The sequence below is a fragment of the Acanthopagrus latus genome, chromosome 20 (assembly GCF_904848185.1).
Source record: "Acanthopagrus latus isolate v.2019 chromosome 20, fAcaLat1.1, whole genome shotgun sequence".
Classification (NCBI taxonomy): domain Eukaryota; kingdom Metazoa; phylum Chordata; class Actinopteri; order Spariformes; family Sparidae; genus Acanthopagrus; species Acanthopagrus latus.
The window spans coordinates 14182253-14201794 of NC_051058.1; the positions used below are offsets into that span (position 1 = coordinate 14182253).

The 19542-nt window shown below is 40.6% G+C and overlaps 1 protein-coding gene across 4 annotated transcripts in view; it reads right to left on the reverse strand.

Moving 5' to 3' along the window:
* LOC119010403 (SH3 and cysteine-rich domain-containing protein 2-like) overlaps positions 1 to 19542 on the reverse strand; it is a 42303-nt gene that overhangs the window by 5952 nt on the left and 16809 nt on the right. For 2 of the 4 annotated variants that reach the window (XM_037082532.1, XM_037082531.1), the window contains 5 exons: positions 6447 to 6813; positions 6147 to 6241; positions 867 to 951; positions 597 to 709; positions 427 to 490 (listed from right to left, as the gene is read on the reverse strand). In XM_037082532.1, coding sequence (XP_036938427.1) covers positions 427 to 490; positions 597 to 709; positions 867 to 951; positions 6147 to 6241; positions 6447 to 6774 — 685 coding nt within the window. In that variant the 5' untranslated portion in view covers positions 6775 to 6813. Of the gene's footprint in view, positions 1 to 426; positions 491 to 596; positions 710 to 866; positions 952 to 6146; positions 6242 to 6446; positions 6814 to 18963; positions 19479 to 19542 lie in introns of those variants that run through there. The other 2 variants (XM_037082529.1, XM_037082530.1) reach the window with 2 other exon arrangements.

Below are 19542 nucleotides of genomic sequence, written 5' to 3' on the forward strand. Positions count from 1 at the left end.
AAAACCTACCTTTCAGCACCTCCATTTAGGAAGTCTCTTTGTTTAATTCTCTGTTTAGTTTAGTCACAAGAGATATATGCCAAAACAAATACGTCATTTTGTAGGAATTCTACAGATGAGATATGTGTTCATTATAGTCAGCTTTAGAGATGTTGGTAGGTGGATTTTGTAATCTTTGGAGAAAGCTGCACTAGCTTTATCCTCCCATCTCCAGCTTTGCACTAGGCTAGGCTGACCAGCTGCTTCTATAACAAAATTTGAGATATCTATACCTATCATCTTATTTACCTCTCAGAAAGAAATTCTTTGACAAGAGCATTTGTCAAAATGTGGAACAATTCCTTTAGAGCTTTTTCAGTATTTATCTTAAAACTGCAAAACAGCCAACTGTCCATTAAAAATGTAAAGGAAATTGGTTCTACTTACTTCCTGGGATGTGTTCCTCTTCAGCTATTGGCTGGTTCTCTAGTTTGTCTGGCTGTTTTTCCTCCTATAACACAGAAAGAGTTGTAGCCAGCAACGTCGACAATATTCCTGGTGTGATAAATTGCCAACATGAATATATATGTCTGTGTATTTTATGTGTGTTTTTGTACCTCATGACACGGTGACTCTGAGATACTGCCAAAGCTGGAGCGACTCATCTGAGCCAGCGACGTCCCATAGCGCAGTGCCTCATACACAGGGTCAACAATGCCATTATCTGCCTCTACACAGGGCCAGACAAAATGAGACAAAGCCACACATGTGCCGTTTTATAGCTGACACTATACACACAGTGGCCTGGCAGGCAACAAAGATCGAAGGCCACAAGACATGGTGATTAGTCATCCTGAGATTAACAGTTGTTTGGTACCATCACTCACCCTGGGCAGCAGGAGCCTCTGTGACCACACCCAGTACATCAGTGGTTATCAGAGGAGAGCTGAAGTTCCTCTTGAAAGCTCCTCTCTGACAGACCGGCAGGGACAAGGAGAAAGGAGAGGGAGGAGAGGAGAAGGACAAACGTTACTCGAGGCGGAAAAAAGCGATTAAAGGGCAGATCTAATATTCCAGTGTAAGACAATACCTGTGTGGTTTTATCTGGGAAAGGTGGGAACAGCACAGTATGTGAGATGAAAGCTGAGTATCTGAAGATGTGTGTGTTCTTTCAGTATTTCAGCTCAGCTCAAACCTCCTATGGAAGACTTTGATGCAGAATTTTTGCATAACAGAAAATCTTGGTGGGGGGAAAATGTGAAAGCACCTGCAGTATGTTACTCATTATTTTGTGTCTGAAGACAAACTGCACACACACCGTGTAGTTTGAAGCAGGCTGTAAAACAAGGACATTTATGTAAGTCAAACACTAAAGCCCACTCTCCTCTAAATTCCTGACCTTGACTGTATCACAAAAAAGTTTCATACGAGCATAGTTTCTCTTGTGGGCAGAGTTCCTGTTTTGATGACTTATAACTTGACTTGACAGAAAATAAATTACTTGACAATCGACTTGGAAGGTAAAGACGTGATGACGCAAATAGGTTTATTTATTTCACTGAATATCATTAATAATAATACACATTCAATTCACTGTCATACTTTTTGAACAAGCTAGATAAATTGGTGAAACTGCAGGTAGGACTTGACTTGGGACTTGACTCGCCTTTACTAAGGACTGGAGTTGACTTGACACAACCTGTGACTTGACCAAGAAAAATGACTTGGGACTTGCTTGAGACTCGAACCAAATGACTTGAGTCACAGGTCTGCCTGTGAGTGACATCCAAAAACATTTTAGTTGATTTTATGTCAAGCTGCATTTTCGTTTTTCACCCGAGCCTGTCAGTTAATGGACTGTAGGCGGAGGAAGAAAAGAAATGATGAGTAAACACTAAAGAGGCTAAATGAATAGCATTGACATACTTTTCCATCTTGACTCATGTAGGTTACATCAGCTGAGAAGATCTACGACACATCATTGCACAAACTGTTATAGCTGAGTCGTGGTGGCAATAATACACTCACCATTAGTTTTACCAGAGACTTTCTGAAGAAATGCCCCCGGCCACTGCTGTAAGTCTAATGGAGTATGACTAAACTTATTTCTTATCTGCTCTCAAGCTAATTCACCCACATGGTCTGCGTATTGAGGCATTACAAATGTGTGCCTCTGTCAAAATGTGGATCAACCTGCACAGATCTGCTACTGTACAACTTTTATCCAATTCTTTATTTAGCAAGAAGAATATGTTTAGTTCATGACTCATCAGATTAAATTACAAAGTCCTGTTTTTGACAGAGGCTGCGATGAATCTGTTCTGCGCTCTCTAAATAGAAAAGAGTTTATAAAGATAGAATAACGTCTTTTTAATCTTTGTATCTCTTTTCATGTGGCTTACAGTAAATCATTCATGCAGAAAATAACATGAAATCAGAAAAAAACTCTTTAATCTTTGGCTTGTTTCTGCCGTCCTGTGAACAAGTAAGTGTGCAGATAAATACTTAACCCACTGCCTCTCAATGATCTATGGATATAGCTTACCCTGGTGGAAGCCTAGAGATATTTTGTATTCTTGTGTCTGAAAGTGTGTGAAAGTCAAAGTCAAGAAATATTTCTATTTATATGGAGGAAATAAATCAAAATGACTGCCATGAGATTTGACAGATCCTGTGAGTGTGGACCTTCTCAGTAGCACAGAAGTCATCCGAAAGTGAAACATCGCTTTAAGGTTGTGCGGGAGTGTGATGGCAGCTCTCACAACTGACAGACAAGAATTTGCCCAGAATCTCTTCTTTATCTCCTCGCTCACAGAACACAAACGTCACCTCCAGACTGAAATAACTGCATGAAACTCTGTGCTGACACACAACTGAATAGAGTGAATTTCACAAAAGCTTTATCTATTTCTAACAAATGATGCAAATATAATAATATACCCCTGACCAACATATTTAACTCTAGCTCAATACAGGCATGTAATCTGTTAGTTAAACCAACCACATTTTGTTACAGTTTAAATCAGTCAGTCATGTTGTTGCTGTCAAACTCTAAACTTGTTCACCTCTCTGTTGTTGTCAGCTGGCGTTTCAGTGCAGACTCCACCTCATCACACCCACATCTCCAGCCAATCACCGGTGTCTAGGCTCCATCAATGGGGTTTCCTATCATGGCTTCGACTTTAACTAGTCCTAACTAAAACTCCTGCTGTATTTCTAAACTGATGCACATGGCAACGAAATCTGAATCTGAAAATCCAATACAATGTCATTAAACTGCTTGTGTTATCCAACCAACTCTAAGATACTTTCAGCTCTGTAATCTTTACTTTTGGTGAATATTGTCTGCACTTGCCAAACCCTCGCCTGCAAAAAGTCAAACTGTTGTCGTAAAATTGAGTAAACGTAAGTGTGGAAAAAAGGATTTGGGGATTTGTGACACTCCTAGTAAAGAGACAATAGAGGGTACAGCTCTGGCAGAGTGTCTTGGAGTTTTTGATGCTTTTATTCCTGAGTATTGTTTTCATTGTGTTTGAATCTGTCACAAAGCACTTCACAGCAAACACGGGACACAAACAAAATGAAAGAGCTGTCTGTAAATATATCTGGCAAACGCTTCACTTACTGTCATATTATGCTAATTAATGGCTGACAATTGTCCTCATCTGCTCTGAAGGCGCGCAAAATGATGTGCTCAGATTTGAAGGTAGATACATTATTTCCTCAGCATCAGAAATCTTGAATATTTGCTTTCACATGCAACGGCCAAACACCTACAATCCCATGTCAACATATCAGTGATGGTGACTGCAGAACATGACTGGACAGGGCTGGACTTGTTGAAGTATAAGAGAGCAGACAGGCTGAAATTTCACACTTTGCTCAGTAGAGATGGACAGATATTAGGATTGAGCTCTGACTGCTGACAGAGGACACACAAATTCAGATGAGGATGGGTGTGAGTGTGTGTGTGTGTGTGTGTGTGTGTGTGTGTGTGTGTGTGTGTGTGTGTGTGAGTCTAACTCTTCTTTCCTGGAGAAGCAATTACTTTGTGCAGTTATCAGCAGGCCTGTTTCTTTAATCAGACTATAATACATCTTTAGGTTCAATTAACATTGATTAGCAAAATGTTGTCATGATTCCAAAGCAATTTTAAAGCTGCTTGATTCTGGAGATGTTTTAAATCGTTTGGTCACATGTGGGTGCACTCAGCAAATGGACTGAGAGTGAGCTAGAGGAGCTGCAGTCATCGATATCCATTCCTTTATTCTTGATTACACTACTTTACATACAAACATACATTACACTAGCATTGGCTGGCAATTTTTTCACCTTGTGTTTTCATCTATTATAATGGCAAAATGTGGTCCTGGGGACACCTCTTGTAGTGGGATCTAACACAGAAGTGGTTTTGAGTATTTTGCCAGGTGTTTATATGTCTGTGGACAGATTTTGTCACCATGATAGCATCATAACAGGGAAACATGAGCTTAAAGATAGAGGTGGTCCAAGCAAAGGAGGTCAGAAGTGTCGCGGCTGGTGTAATCCCGTCACAATAAGGTCTTGTTATGAAAAATGACACAAGAAACACTCACAGTTTACACCCCAATACATCGTTCTGAACAAAAAAAGGCGTAACACAAAAAAATTAATACCTGAAAAGTGTACAAGTACACTTGGTTACCATCCATCACTGTGGATATGTAAACTCTACACAGCACTGATAAATTAATGAGTAGTCACACAGAAGTCTCCAGCTCCTCCTCCTACATCACTGCTCTGTCTGCCCTCAAGTCATCCCAACAGTGAGTGACTGGCATTTCTATTCCAGAAAAACATTGGCCAACAGACTTAACATTTCTTCTTCATCAACAACAGGACAATTGTTGCCAAAAATATGATCTAAATTTGTTTTTCACCCCATTTCCATTTTCAAATCACGTGACCTTACAGCTCTTCACAAGCAGTCTATCTGCACGCAAAAACTTTGGATGACACATATTGGTTGACCGTCAGCAAATCGCGGACCTTAAGTTATGTAGATGTGTAAGAAGTAGCCTCAAATTCCATCCAGTTTCAGTAAAATGCCTAATCCTTGCTTTGATGAGTGTGCAGTGATCGAAAAGGACACTGCTGAGGGCTTGGCGAGAGCCTGCCGTGTCATATCCTCGAGGGATTGTGTGCGACTCAAAAACACTGAATTTCACACTGAATTAGCCAGACCAGCTGGTACAGGGAGATATTGATTTTCCAACACAGTTGAGAAGGCAGGAAGGAAATGTAGCATCCAGACAAGCGGGAGGAAGAGAGGAGGGGGTTATGAGAGAAGAGCGGCACATGTGGAGAAAAAGGACAAAAAAGGCTGAGTGAAGAAATGTTGGGACCTGGCCACGGAAACTTTATCAGTGTCATCCTGCTCTGCTGCTGTTCCTCTCATAGCTTTTATAGCTGGGAGATAATTTTATCCCACTGCAACCCTTTTGCATATATCCCAGTGTCTCAGCCAACAGTGCACAGCCCTGATCAATCCACAATGCATGTATAACCTCTACCTTTTTGTCTCTTCTGGTTTAAAATAGGCTTTATCCTCTTCAAAAAACTGGGGGCTTTGGGGCTAAGCATATTACCAGGACTAAATGCTATGCCAACTGACTGAGAGAGACAATTACAGCATCCAGATGCTGTTAAATTCTGCTGACACAATGCATTCTGGGTCAATCTCTGTCCAACAGAGAACTCATTCATTTCTAGTAAGTTTTAGGGTTTTTGGGGTTTCATTGTTTCACAAGTCAGTGACACAAATACAGTGAAACTAATATCACAAAACATGACAAAGTGAAGTAAACATGGTGCATTAGAGTTAAATCATGATGATGAATGGACTAATAATGATAAAATAATCATCCAAACGCTCCTTCATTGACCAGTTGGCAATTGTGGCTATTTTGCAAGATTTTGGAAGAGCTTCACAGAATTTCACACCCCTGTTAACACCAGATGACCACATATCTACGGGGGTCAAATATCTGCCAGACAAATGCCAGACACTTGTAGAGGAACTTTGTGCTGCTATATATTTTATGTGGGCAGTAAGGAGTGACTGTTAGCTTCATAAAGGCGCATTGTGCATGGTAGTGAAATTTAATGTCAGTCTGAAGTGTTCTTACCTTGCCGTTACAGGGCTGCTGCGAGAGCTCCGACGAGCACCAGAGGTGGGCCGCCAGTTTACAGGCTTTACAACGCAGCCCCTGCTTGGAGTTTCCTGTGTAGACATGAAGCAGTTCACTTTTACACGTAGTCGTCTTTAGGCTAAAGGGCTGACCATTTTTCTTTTGTCTTTCATTTTAATGGTGTCCACATGTTACATTCTCAAGGATTTGTGACTGCTTTCTGGTCTTTGTATCTCAACACGGCTGCATATTTTCCATTAGTGTAATATTTTGAAGGAACTAGCACAACTGACCTACCTTGGATCATGTGTTTGCATCGCTGGCAGCTGGTAGGCCTACGGAAGACATGCTCTTGGAAACAGTGGGTCTTGACTGGCTGGGCCTGAGACTTTGGCTGGATTTTGGAGGTCATGGACAGTTTGGGACTGACAGAGGGTGAGTGTGACGACAATGAAGGGTTAGGACTGGCGGACGGGGATTGGGAGGGAGAGCGCTCATAGGCCAGGGGGGATTCTGAGAAGGGGGGAGGAGATGGTGGGGGTGGAGGTGTGGTGATGAGGGCTGAGGGAGGGCGGGATTCGCCGTTGCTGCGCTGGAAAAAGTTGTCCACACTCTTGCTGCGCATGACTGATTTGAAGGACAGGGAGCGTTTCAACCGCTGCAACTGAAGACAAAAACAAAAGAGAGGATGAGTGGGTGACTTGAATCAAATTACAAGTAGCTGCAAACAATTAAGAGCAAACAACGCCAAGCTCAGAGCAAGTGCTGAGGGAGGGTTCTCCACAGGGATATGAAGTAGTCACCCAGTGGAAGGTGTGTCAGTATTCCAACATAGAAGCCAATCTTGGTGTATCTATGTGAACTGGGAATTTGGAATTTCCAAGTTCATCGACCTTATCAACCCCATTCTCAAAATCCAAGATGGCTGCTCCAAACATCAACAGAAAAAGTTGTAGAAAATACTGTTTATTAGCACTTCTGTCTTATTTAATCAGTCTTACACACAGTGCTGTCCAATATCTATCTGTTGACATGTTGCTTCGGTGTTTGTATGTGCAAAATACAGTGGAATGCCTTATCATCAATTGGTATTGTTAACAATGGCTAACCTAACTAGAACTAATTCTTCTGACTTGTTGTATTGGAATGTGGTCAACTCTCTAGCAAGTAGGTATTCAAAGCTCCACTTAAAAGGCCCTAAAAGCCTATTTTATTATTCAGTTTTAACAGTTTTTGTTATTTTACATCTGTGATTTCTATATACTGTGTTTGTTTTAAACCGTGAACTCAGAGGTCTGTTTGCATTGTTTGTTTGTGTTTTCAGGCCGTTGCCAATGAACACCTGATTTAAACAAAACCCAAGTGGTCCTTATGAGCCTCCTGACAAGGTTTTAATGTAAAGCTCTTGATAAAACAATAAATATAACTGTGATTATTAACATCTTAGTGATATGTATATAATGTTATAGAAAATATTGAGGATTTAAAAACAAGCTTAAGTGATTGAGGCCACACCCTCTCTATTAAGTGGGACAATTTACACAGCAACCAGTGAAATGTTAAAAGCAGGAACAATAGAAGTGTCCAGCTCTGGGGGATGTGCACTGTTTGAACAATCAGTCTGTTAAACAGCTCTACCCTCTGACTGTCCTTGCCCGGCCAGGCTGGCTTCTGATCCTCCATCTTCAGCTTTTTCCCCCGTTTCCTTACATCACAAATTTGCCACCCTGTGCGGATCCACTGGAGTCAATACCCCTTAAAATTCACGTTTGATTAGTTTTATTGAGTGGCCTGCACCTTAACATCTGATGCAGTCAGTGATGCGTGGCAAACAGTGTATTTATCTTTGACTCTGCCTGCCTCCATTTCCTGTGCACTTGCCATCCAGTGCTTTTGGCAACAATGAAGGGGTACTGATAATGACAAACAATTACAGGGATTCAGGAGCAATAGGATCCAATGTATGGATAATAATAACTGCTGTGGACTCATACATCAAGAGAATGGCCTGGAGAATGAGGGCAAGGATGTAATAGGTCCTTCAGAATGAAGAGCACCGCCTCAATTTACACAGAGCTCATTAGCGGTCCATGTTGGCGACTGGTTTGAGGGCATTGTTTTGTTACATTGTGTTTATTTTTTGGTATTAACATGTTTCTGCTTGTAGTGATGTAACAGAAGACAGACATGTTCCCTCTGTTATGTATGTTTTATCATAGTTTTATGTATTTTACCATCCTCATCATGTCTATTGCACCTTTGAGCTTTGAAAGCCACCACATCAGCCATCTCGCTCCTGTGCAGAAAATTCGATCAATAGCATTGAGCAGGTTCCTCTTTTTCTCCTTTAAGCTACAGATTCACAGATGCCAATTAGTTTGAGTGATGAAAAACGTCCTCTCTGTTGACTCATTAGTGAGTGCCTCTCGTAAATGTTTTCCTACAGGGAGCTGAGTCCAAGCTTTCCTTAATGGCCTTTTCTTGGCTTGACCGGTGGGCCATTCAGTAATGGATGTTCCTCTCTATTAGATTTTTAACTTGTCCGACTTTGTTAATCTTCTCTGTGTTGAAGGCCGGTCTTTACTCCAGTTCCAGAGGGGGAGAAAAGAACAATTTCTTATAGAAACAATCTAGGCAACACATAAATGATAATCAATAGATTAATATGCCTCCCTGAGCTTTTACAAAGATTAAAGAAACAAAAGATAAAGGGATACATTTTTATTTTTTTATGGATTGAATAATCATAAAAAGTGACTTTCTTATTAACATGAGCCAGTGCTTGAATATCTATTCACTTCAACATCCATAAATAATCTATATTGTCGCCATACATGCATTGATGAACACGATAAATAATTGTGGAACTAATAACACTTCAGTGGGGTGGCTTTTACACCGTCCCTCAGTGGATCTATTATTCAGCAGTTTCTGTTTCTTCAGACTCTCTATCTACACTATCCCATTTGTCTTATCCTACAAAGTTCAAGCTTAAGCAACACAGTCAAAGAGGAAGTGCCAGTGTTTTATAACTGTTCTCAAAATGAAAGAAGATGCAATGTAGTTTTTGTAGCTTGGCAACTCCTCTAGGCACTTCCACAGTTCATTACAAGGCCAAGCTGAAGCCCAATTAATGGTAAATGATAAAAGGACTGTAATTTTATAGCACTTTTCTAGTCTTAGCGACCATTCAGTGGGTTTTGGTTCATGCCCACTTCTATTTAAGGAAATATTTGTGCTAGAGTCTGACTGATGCTGGAATTTTGGGGCCAGTGCTCCAATGCAATGCTGATAATGGTATTAGGGAGTAAAAAAAATCAGATATAAATATATCTACTGATATTCTATATAGACTGTGTATACAAAACGTATACATAAACACATTTTTTTGCAACAATCCCTCAAATGTAGTTATAAACAATTACAATACAGATACAGTATGTAATTGAGGAAGGATATATAGATAGAGGACAACATTTACACTGATCCTGATATATCTGTATATATATTGATACGTCGATATTGGCGGATAATCCTCACTGATCAATATACAGGTGGGCTCTAATTAGCACCACAGGGATGATGACATTTTTGACAAATATATGCTTCCAACTGTGTGGCCCTTTCCTCATTTAAATAAAAATGTCCTCAAGCACAAAGTGATGTCTAACTGATTCTGTCTATCTGCCTTCCTCCAAAATCTTGAGAAAAGCATTCCCTGAGATGTCGGTGGGGTGGGTGCTTTCTTAACAAAGAAACCCACAGTCCAGCAGCATTAAACGACTTCAACAAACTGTCCACACTACAGGTTTGCGATTTTTCATGTCACGTTACATTGCCCTCTCACACGACCAATAAAAAATTGATAAATGTATGTGAATTGCTACAAACTGTGAAATAGAGCCCCTTTAATTGTTCAATAATCAGTGCTCCAATGTTTGTGTGTCCACATACTTTAGGCCATGTACAACAGCGTATCTGACATTCAGGACCAAGGTCAGCTCTATTGTACAAATGTTTTCTCCTCTAACAGGCTCTGTAATCATGCACTGTAGATTGTATAACAGTTAAATATACAAGCAGTTTCATGAGGGTGCACTTGCTCTGATTCATAGTGTGGCCAAGCCAACAGAGCTTATAATAAAACCTGAGTTCTTTACATATTAACGCAAATTAGTAGAGAGAAGCACTTCATGAATCCAGTAAATCATATCTAATCTACTGTCAATGCACATTACAAGTACTCATACAACAAAGATACGACTGCAGCCGCCTGAGTTTATCGAATTTGTGAGCTTCAGGGCATCAAGCTGCACACACACCACTATCATGATTATCTCCTAACATTTATGGTTACTCTTATAATTGTGTTATAATCTCACAGTGTGTGTTAGTATAGTTGCTGGTTGGAGATGTGTGAGTGTGTTCACAGACATGAACAAAATTAGCCAGCTTCACTGCGTCTTCTTATACCCCATAAGATCCTACAGAACAGAAATCAAAAGCACTGTTCTAATGAATGCAAATCTCTATGTTTCTCCATGGCACCCTTGTGTCTCTCTGTAAGGTTTTCAAAAGTCTATTTATGGATCAGAGAACTGGGGACCCATCACACTCTGAACTACTGACAGCAATTAGCTCATCACAGTGCACGTAGCGTAGTGTAACAGACTGTAGTTTGAGGAAGAAGATGAAGCAAAGAATAAAAAGAAAGTCTGAGGGCAGTGAAAGAGAGTGAGTTAAAAAAAAAATGGTAAAACAGATGGAAGAAATGGGAGAAGGAGCACAGTGAGAGAAGAGACAGACTGAAAATACACACCACTAGCATCAACCCCCGTCGTCTTTGAAAGCCCAACAATGCACCAGGGCCTTTCTCTATCACACCTCTGACAGGCAAACGGTACAGTGGAGAGACGGAGCAGGCGTCTCAGCCTTGTTCTTTGGCTGTTAAAAAATGAGCACAGCGCAGACATGTTTGGTGAAGGCTTCTATAAATAGGTTGTTGTGAGGAATGCATGGATATATTAATGATTAAGTAGTGGGAGGGATTCACACAATATGCCAGTGAAAAGCGAAAAGTCTTCCTGCTGCCACTACAGTACAAATGCAGATGCAGTAATGTCTAAGCTTCGGGAAAGAGGATTAAACTTCCTTAAACTGAACGCGATGTACTCAATGTAAAGACATAGTCTTCAGCTCATGTTATGCATGCGTGTGCACAGCAGTAAAAAAACAAAAAATTGAAAAGGCGAAATCCTGCAACACTGCCATAAAAAATACCCTGTCATTACACCAATTTTTTCTTTTCTTTTTTTTACTTTTAACCAAACAACGCTGACATAACACTGCCCCAGTGTGCAATTTTAGATAGCATGCTGGTGTTTCCAGAGGCAAAAGAGATGTGACATCTAACGCAACATTGAACTGCAGCTAGCTGCTTTTTAAAACTCCCAGTAGTGGTTTGCAAACATAAAATGTCTTCAAAATGTCCTTATGGCTCTACCTTTTTATCAGTTACCACTTCTGCTGCCAGCTTGATTGACTGACTGATTGAAATCTTTATTTCAAACATGGCCACTTTTGTGGTTTAAAGGTGGAACAACAATTATTCACTTTTTATTGCAAAAAGGTGAGCAACTCACCTTGCCAGTGTCTGCCAACGTTTGCCCACTGCAGTGTTTTACCTAGGACATCTCTAGCTGCTGATGATATGCAAAGCAAGAGTGAACACACTGGAAATTTTCTTGCAGTGACCTGGCCGTTGAATTAAAGATGACCTCATTAGGCACTGCTCCAGTTGGACCGTGTTGTGTAAAAGAACACTTACTGAAACGACCTTTTTTGGATAGTTGTAATGCCTCACTGCACAAGCTGCATTGCTGGTCTTATAGGGCTTGGAACAAATTGAAAACTTCCAATAACAGATCTAAACTAATTTCAACTACAGGTTTTCTTTTTCTCCAAAAAAATATGTATCCATCTCTATTAAAGGGGATTTTAACTGTCCAAAAAGCTCTTACGAGATGTGAAGGTATTATCATATTCAGGTCTAATGACATGATCTTTGTCCGACAGTTTCAAGCTGCTTGAGAGGTTCATCAAATGTTTTACACATTACTCAGCAAATTACACAACTTTAAATCTCGACAGATAGAGATTAGAGGAAGGCTAGTACAAAGTTTTTATTTTCAGGACTTTCCAGCAGAAAAGGATGGGAAGGGAAAGGGAACCTGAAGTGAACCAGAGGTGTCTCTGTCACCAATTACACTGTATGTAAATATCTCAGGTGAAAGAAAAACCTGTGAATCAAGATAAATCACTCTCATATCTCCTGTCATTTTCACATTCGCAGCTCTGTGTGGCTCTTGAATATCTGGCTGTTGTTTGAGGAGCTGTTTCTTTGTGATCCATGAGCCTCGTCTTGCTCGCAAAGACTTTGGCAGATCACAAGCTGTCTGCCTGAGTGTGCAGAAAAAGAAGCTTGCATTTCCAAATCAAGCCATTTAAAAGGCTTATCTGCACAAGGAGCTTTTGCAGTTAGCATTACGTGACTCTTCAACTGCCCTGTTACTTTTGTTACACAAGGGTGAAAGAACAACACTCACTGGGGTGCTCATAACAAGTTTGCTACCCTTTATTACCCACAAAGGTTACTTTATCCAACATTCAAAACACACATCGGGATTAAATTGGGATCTTCCAGATTTAAAACCTACTGAGTACTTACTGAAAGATATGTCTTCTAAATTAATCTTTATTTTAGATAAAACGTGGAATAAATGGAAGAGGAATACATTCTTCTATGCAGGGGATGACTTATTCAATTGATAAACCACACTCTTTTATCATTTCGCTTTGTACTTATTTCATGTTTTCTCAGTGTGAGTCTGACATCCAGAACTGTGAATATCAGAGTTATGTATTACAAAACTTTATTTTCTCCATTCCATTACATCACCAACTTTGCCTCTCAGAGACAGAATAACCTCGGTAGTTAACTTAGAGCAGCAGACTAAGGTCAGTACTAAACAAAGGACTACATTAAGTCCATATTTATTCCCAACTGACTCTGCTCTAACCCTGACACTGCACATGGTACTCTGCTGGATCAGCAGGATTTCAGAACTCAATCAAGGACAGTAACTCAATGACTTCATCGTTAATCACAACAGCGCTCGGTCAACATGGTACACATGAGCACAGCAGGGACACTACGAAGTACGAAAAAGTTTGATAGAACAGTGGTGATGTCCTATTTGTGTGTTTTCTATCCATGTGAATATCATCTCCTGTTACTCTCACTGTGTCTTTGTGTATCCGTTTTCTGTTCTTAATATAGTTTGTATCACAGTTCGGAAGGACAAGTCAGTCATTCTGGCAGGAAACACAAACATATAATGGTCTGTCTGTTAGAAGTTAGGCTGGTAATTTATGTATCCTCCTGCTAAAAGCGATATGAAAGAAACAAATACAAAGAGACAGAATACGCTTTGTTCTGAAATGTCATCCATGCAGAATAATCAAATGAACGGTACAGATGCATGCTGGTACACATCAGAAAAGCTCTGCTGGTGCATTTTCTAATTAAAGAGGTTCAGTTGCCTTGTGAGACAGGAATTCAGGGGTGAACATTAAAGAGAAGATTAAATGTCACCACTGCCAAAACTAATTAAATAATATAATATCTTTTTTCAATTTATGACTACACATTTGCGTTTAATAATTTGTTTTATGGAGTGTAAAACTAACAAATTGGAATTTGACTATTTCCATGAATGCAATTTTATGAAAAGTCATTTTAAGAATAAAAACTGAAGATAAAAGAGGAGTGAAATAGAGAGGTATCAATCAAAAAAGAATGTCTGCTAGTTTGTTCAGTTTCATTTGCCCCGTCTTTTATTTTTCACAGCTCCTGTTGTTTTTCCTCATACTTTCTCTCATATTCTCTTGTTCCTAACAAGAACTGTGGCTGGCTCACCTTTTCTTAAATCACCCTTATTCTCTCAAGCACTCAAGGAAACCATCAACAGCCAGCTACTCAAAGCTGTGGAGAAACGAGACAATGTAGGAAAGGAAAGAGGAAGAGAAGAGACATAAATTGGGAAAGATGGGGAGAGGTGAAGTGCAGGTGGAAACAGACGAGGTTTTGGGTTTCATATCAAACACCAGCAGTCAACAGAAAAGAGAGAGGAAATATATACTCTAAGAGGAGAGCAAGAAATTAATTAGATGAAGAGAGGAGAGCGAGGGCTGATAAGGAAGTCAGAGAACTTTGTGAAAGTGAGCGTGAAGGGCAAAGTGTGAGAGAAGCTTTTCCCATCATTTTACCTCATAAAAATGTCTTTGTGTTGGCTGAGAAAGCGATGGGCCGTGTGTAGGCCCTGCGGACCGGGGTACAGCACCACCTTGCATTGTCAGCATTTACACCCACTGTCTTTTGGGAATATTAAACTTTATGTAGTGGCTGATTCTCTGCTCAGCTCTCATTTCGTCCACTAATAAACTATGTAGAGTTTAAAGGAATATTTCAACATTTTGGGAACTAGGCCCATTCACTTACTGAGGAGATCAACACCAGTCTCATGCCAGTAAGGCAAATGCTTCTATAAACTTACATACTGCTAGCCAATCTGTAGGGAACAAGATTTTTGTCCTCAGTCCCGGTTGCCACAAGCCAAACTTGGCAAGAAAACCACCTTGGTACTGAATTCTCAGTCTGACCGAGTTCACTGGGAGTCCAGTGCCAGCATTGCCACATTCAGCACTACTGGCAACTGTGAACATCAGCTAATATTTGCAATAATTCCCTCCCTAGCTCCCTGTTTTTACTGGAAACATGTAACTATGCTGAAATACTCCATTAAGTGTTTCATGGGAGCTGTGGTAACATCTGTCTATAGAGATTAGCCAAAATGACCGACACATAGAAGAGGAAATCTTGGCATGGATATCCACACCCAAGGCACCAAAACATTGGCACTGAGTCTAAATCAGCGTCAGACAATACCATGTCACCTGTTTGCCTGCATGCAACCAAAGCTCACTCATACATGATTGATAAGTATGAAGCAACAGCCAGCAGCTGGTTAGCTCATCTTAGCATAAAGACTGGAAACAGTTGGAAACAGCTTGGTCCAAACACAACAAAATGCACCCGCTGCAGTGTGCCACCCTTACATCTTAATAATTGACGGTGTAAAAACAACAATTTGCTGTTTAATGTGCTTATGCGGTGATCTGTGCTGGTTGACTGACAGCTTCTCCTGGTCAAGTAAAATTCTTGCAACAAACGTAGTTTAAACACAGATTTTGTACAGATTAAACAAAAGAGATACTGCGTGATGATAAGTCAGCTTTAGAGATCCACATACTGCATATACTACACAGACAGGAGAGTGGTATAGATCGTCTCATCTAACTCCAAGCTTTTCTTGTCATCCACTTGAACGTACTTCACTTTAAATGCACAACACTTGAATGGCATGTGCTCCAAGTGATTAGAGAGGAATAATAATATTTTTGGAGCAATCACCTGGCCCGTAGGTGGAGGAGGTGGAATAACTATCCATTGTCTGTCACAGCCACATTAGCAGCACTCTAGAAAGCTGGTATGGCCATTTAGCACTGTAATAATTACTCTGAGAGCCGAGGGATGGTTGAGATGGAGAGGGAACGGAGAGTGAGAGATGAAAGAGACAGAGCTGGATGAGGGGATGAGAAAAGATCGCAGAGAGACAGGAGGGAAGAGGAACTGAGAAAAGGCATGGAAGCAAAAGGGAAAGCAAAAGGTGGAAATTGTTATGGAAGGAACAGAGGAGGGAGACAAGTAAGAAGATTGAGAGTGACAGAAAGTAACATGTGAAGCTCGAGAGAAACCCTGGTGCAGAAAACTCTTAAACAGATCCCAGTTGTAACACACATTTAATCTCCCCCTCCTCTTTGCTCTTCATTCTTCTTCTGCGGGATGTGGAGCAGTCCTGGCTGCCAGCAGGGGCTTGGCAAACACAGAGCTCCACGGCTGACGCAGCTCGGAGGATTGTTTCCTCCCAGTTCTGTTTTGTCTGGATGGCCGTTTGTGTGAATTATGACCAAGCCCCTAGCAAGACACGGCAAACATCTGCTAGCTGATTGGCTCATAAATTCACGCAGCACCTCAACGCCCACCATCCATTGTGTTGTCTGCAGTCAAATAGAAACAACAAGAGGCCCGTCCTGCCAGGCTTGCTCCAGCTCCCTGTGGCGAGGACCGACAAAAATCAGCCTTAATGTAATTTGCTGCTCTCATTGCTGCTGCAATTAAGGCTGCTCTTGAAGCTCATTTGAAAATGTTAAAAGATAAATGTGATGCAGGAGATTTAGGTCAAGTCAGTGACAGAGAATTTACTGAGAACAGTGTCACTTTGAAGTTCAGCTTCACTTTTTGTCAACAAAGATCCATCAGCATAAAGAAGACCATCTATTTTTAGAAAAATACAAGATTGGAGTGAGGTTGTTATACACCTCTGGATTACCAACAAGGAGGGGACTGTTTTTTGCAATGCTTCTCCTGCTAATGTTGAGGCTATGGCTGCAATGAACAACTGTTTTTATTTTCACAATTAATCATTTAATCTCATACACTGTCAAATATAATATTGTGGAAAAGGCTCGCCACAACTTCCAAAATCACAAAGTGACATCTTCACATTGCTTTTTTTCATCCAACCAAAAATACAGAACCCAAAGACTCTTCATTTATCATTGTAAAGAGAAAGAAATACTTCAACAATTTTTGGATTATCAAAACAGAGAGCAACTCAGTTTCTTTGGATCTTTTGATTTCTTTTGACTAATCATTGCATCTCTACATGAGGCACCTTTTTAAAGAGGGTGAAAATCTCCCAAGGGCCAAGACGGCAGCATAATATGGATAAACCGATAGACACTCATCACACCTCCGCAAAATAATTAGTAATAAAAGATATTAAATAATAAGTATAAGGTATAAAGAAGCAGAAAATGGTACTATTCAATTAAGTGACTCAAAAATACATTACTCGAGTAAACTGTAGTTAGTTACATTCCATCACTGGTTGTTCTAATTTCTGACACGAAGATTATATTTTCATTGTAAATGTGTATCAGTCTCCTTGATAACTAATTCTAATTATCGGTATCGGCCCTGTAGACCATATCAGTCGACCCCTACAGCATAAAGTAGAATGGCACTCGACAGAGCTCATCCCTCCACCAAGGCCCGACAGTCCCCTTTAATTCAATCAAGCCTAATCCTTTACCAAACTCAATAGCCCTGTATCACTTTAAACCACCCGCAACTGCTTAACCATAATTTAAGATCACAAGATCAGCATCAAACTGTACTCACTCACAGATACCAGCCACCTAAACAAAACTGCTGCAATCAAATTCATCTTTAACTGTGTGTATCGTGTATTTTGTCTCTTTTCTGCCAAACAAATTACACTAATAACAGGAGTGTAGAGAGGTGGAGAGAATGACAACTGTAAAAAAAAAAAAAAAAAAAAAAAAGCATATCAATACAACAATTAAACTCACTGACTAGTGAAAAGACAATCAGATTAACTCACTCTTTAACTCATAGCTAAAATCTTCTCACGATATTATCATATGTGCATTATTAACCTAATATCAATCTTTCATTTTTTGATATCAAGGTTATCGTGACTATCATGGTCTCAAGCCTTAACCAAAAATTAATGGGGTCTATACTGGATCAAGACCCATCCTCAATCTACGTTTCATGAAGATCTATTCAGTAGTTTCAGTGTTATCCTGCTGACAAACCAACCAACACAGACATGGGTGAAAACATAACCTACTCTGTGGAGGTAAAAACATAAAATCAGACAACAGAAGGAACAAAATGAAGAAAAACGGGTAAGAATATATAACACGGCTACAAGTGGAGTATGAACAGCGATAATTACAATGGAGACATTTACCACAAGACTTTACAAAAGTCATGAATTCTACCAATTTCATATTAATCAAACTGAAATCCTTTTGCAGATTATTCCAAGCATTTGGAGCACATGGCATGGAGGTCTGGTGATCTGAAATAATGACTGCAAGAAGCACTATTGATGCAAGATGGTTTACAGTAGCCTCTGTTTATAGTGTGTTTACTTGAATAACCCCTACAGCAAAACCTGGGAACAAGAGAAAGCATACGAAAACTGTATGATGCACAGAGAAATGGAGAAATGTGTTGAAAAGGGACCAGCAGCTCAGTTTTTTTTTTTTTTTTAGCAGAGCAGGTTAATCGTCCATGGACGGGATGGTCCCATTGGGTCCTCCAAGAGAAATTATGCAAGGGCCCCCCAAAGGTGCAGGCTCATAACTCCTCAGCTTGGAGGCTGTACCTCCCACAATCACTGCATGGCTAAAATGCATTATGTCTGAAACCCTGCAAAAAACACACTCTCATCTTTCTTCACCTGTAGTCTGTGCTCTCACTACACGTGGAAATAGGCAGACACACACGCACCTTCATGTAATCTCTGCCCTCTAACTTTAAGGTCAGGGTAATTACACGAATTAAAGCGGCTTACTGTTATGCAAGAACTGCAGCCTCCAGTGAATTAGCCGACTAGTTAGCTAAGACAGACCACTTATTCAAAATTCCCTTTAAAAACTAAGTGATTTAAAGGCGGAGCAGGTGGTGACACACGAGTCCAAAGCAGGAATAAAGGTGGCTCAAATCCTTCAAAGCTCTCCAACTTCAGAGAACCACTCATCATTTTTGTTTTTCAATGTTTTAAAAATCGCAATTCTATCACAGGTGTGCGGTTACCTTTGATTCGGGCTGGCTGGGCACGGTGGCTTGTGGCCGGTGGAGGTCTCGGTTTTGCGGTTCGTTCTCCTTCTCGCTGATTTCCGTCATCTCGGCTCAGAAAATGCTCCTTCGACAGCAACACTGAAACAAACTGGTAAGTCCACGGCGGCAGGGGGAATGGAGGGGAGGGTGACAGCTACGCACGGAGAGGTTTAAACATCGCTACGGTGTCTTTATCCTGGCGAGGTAGAGCTAGTTTCTAACTGTCAAGTCATCTTTCATCGCCAGCCTCCATCTGGGAATTTGCTTCTTTTTTTTAAATTCGGTATTCCACCAGGAAAACTGCTCCTTGTCTTCAGTTTTAAGTCTCTAAATCGGAGCAGAGGAGGTGGAAATTGTTATGCTCGGTGGAGGGAATGAAACATTCAGTAGCGGCTGGCTGGCTGGCTGCCTCCCGGTGGGTTCGTCCACTTGTCTCCGCTCCTCTCTCTCTCTCTCTCTCTCTCTCTCTCTCTCTCTCTCTCTCTCTCTCTCTCTCTCTCTCTGCCACCGGCCACTTTCCCTCCCGTCGCGCGCACATACACACACGCGCTCTTA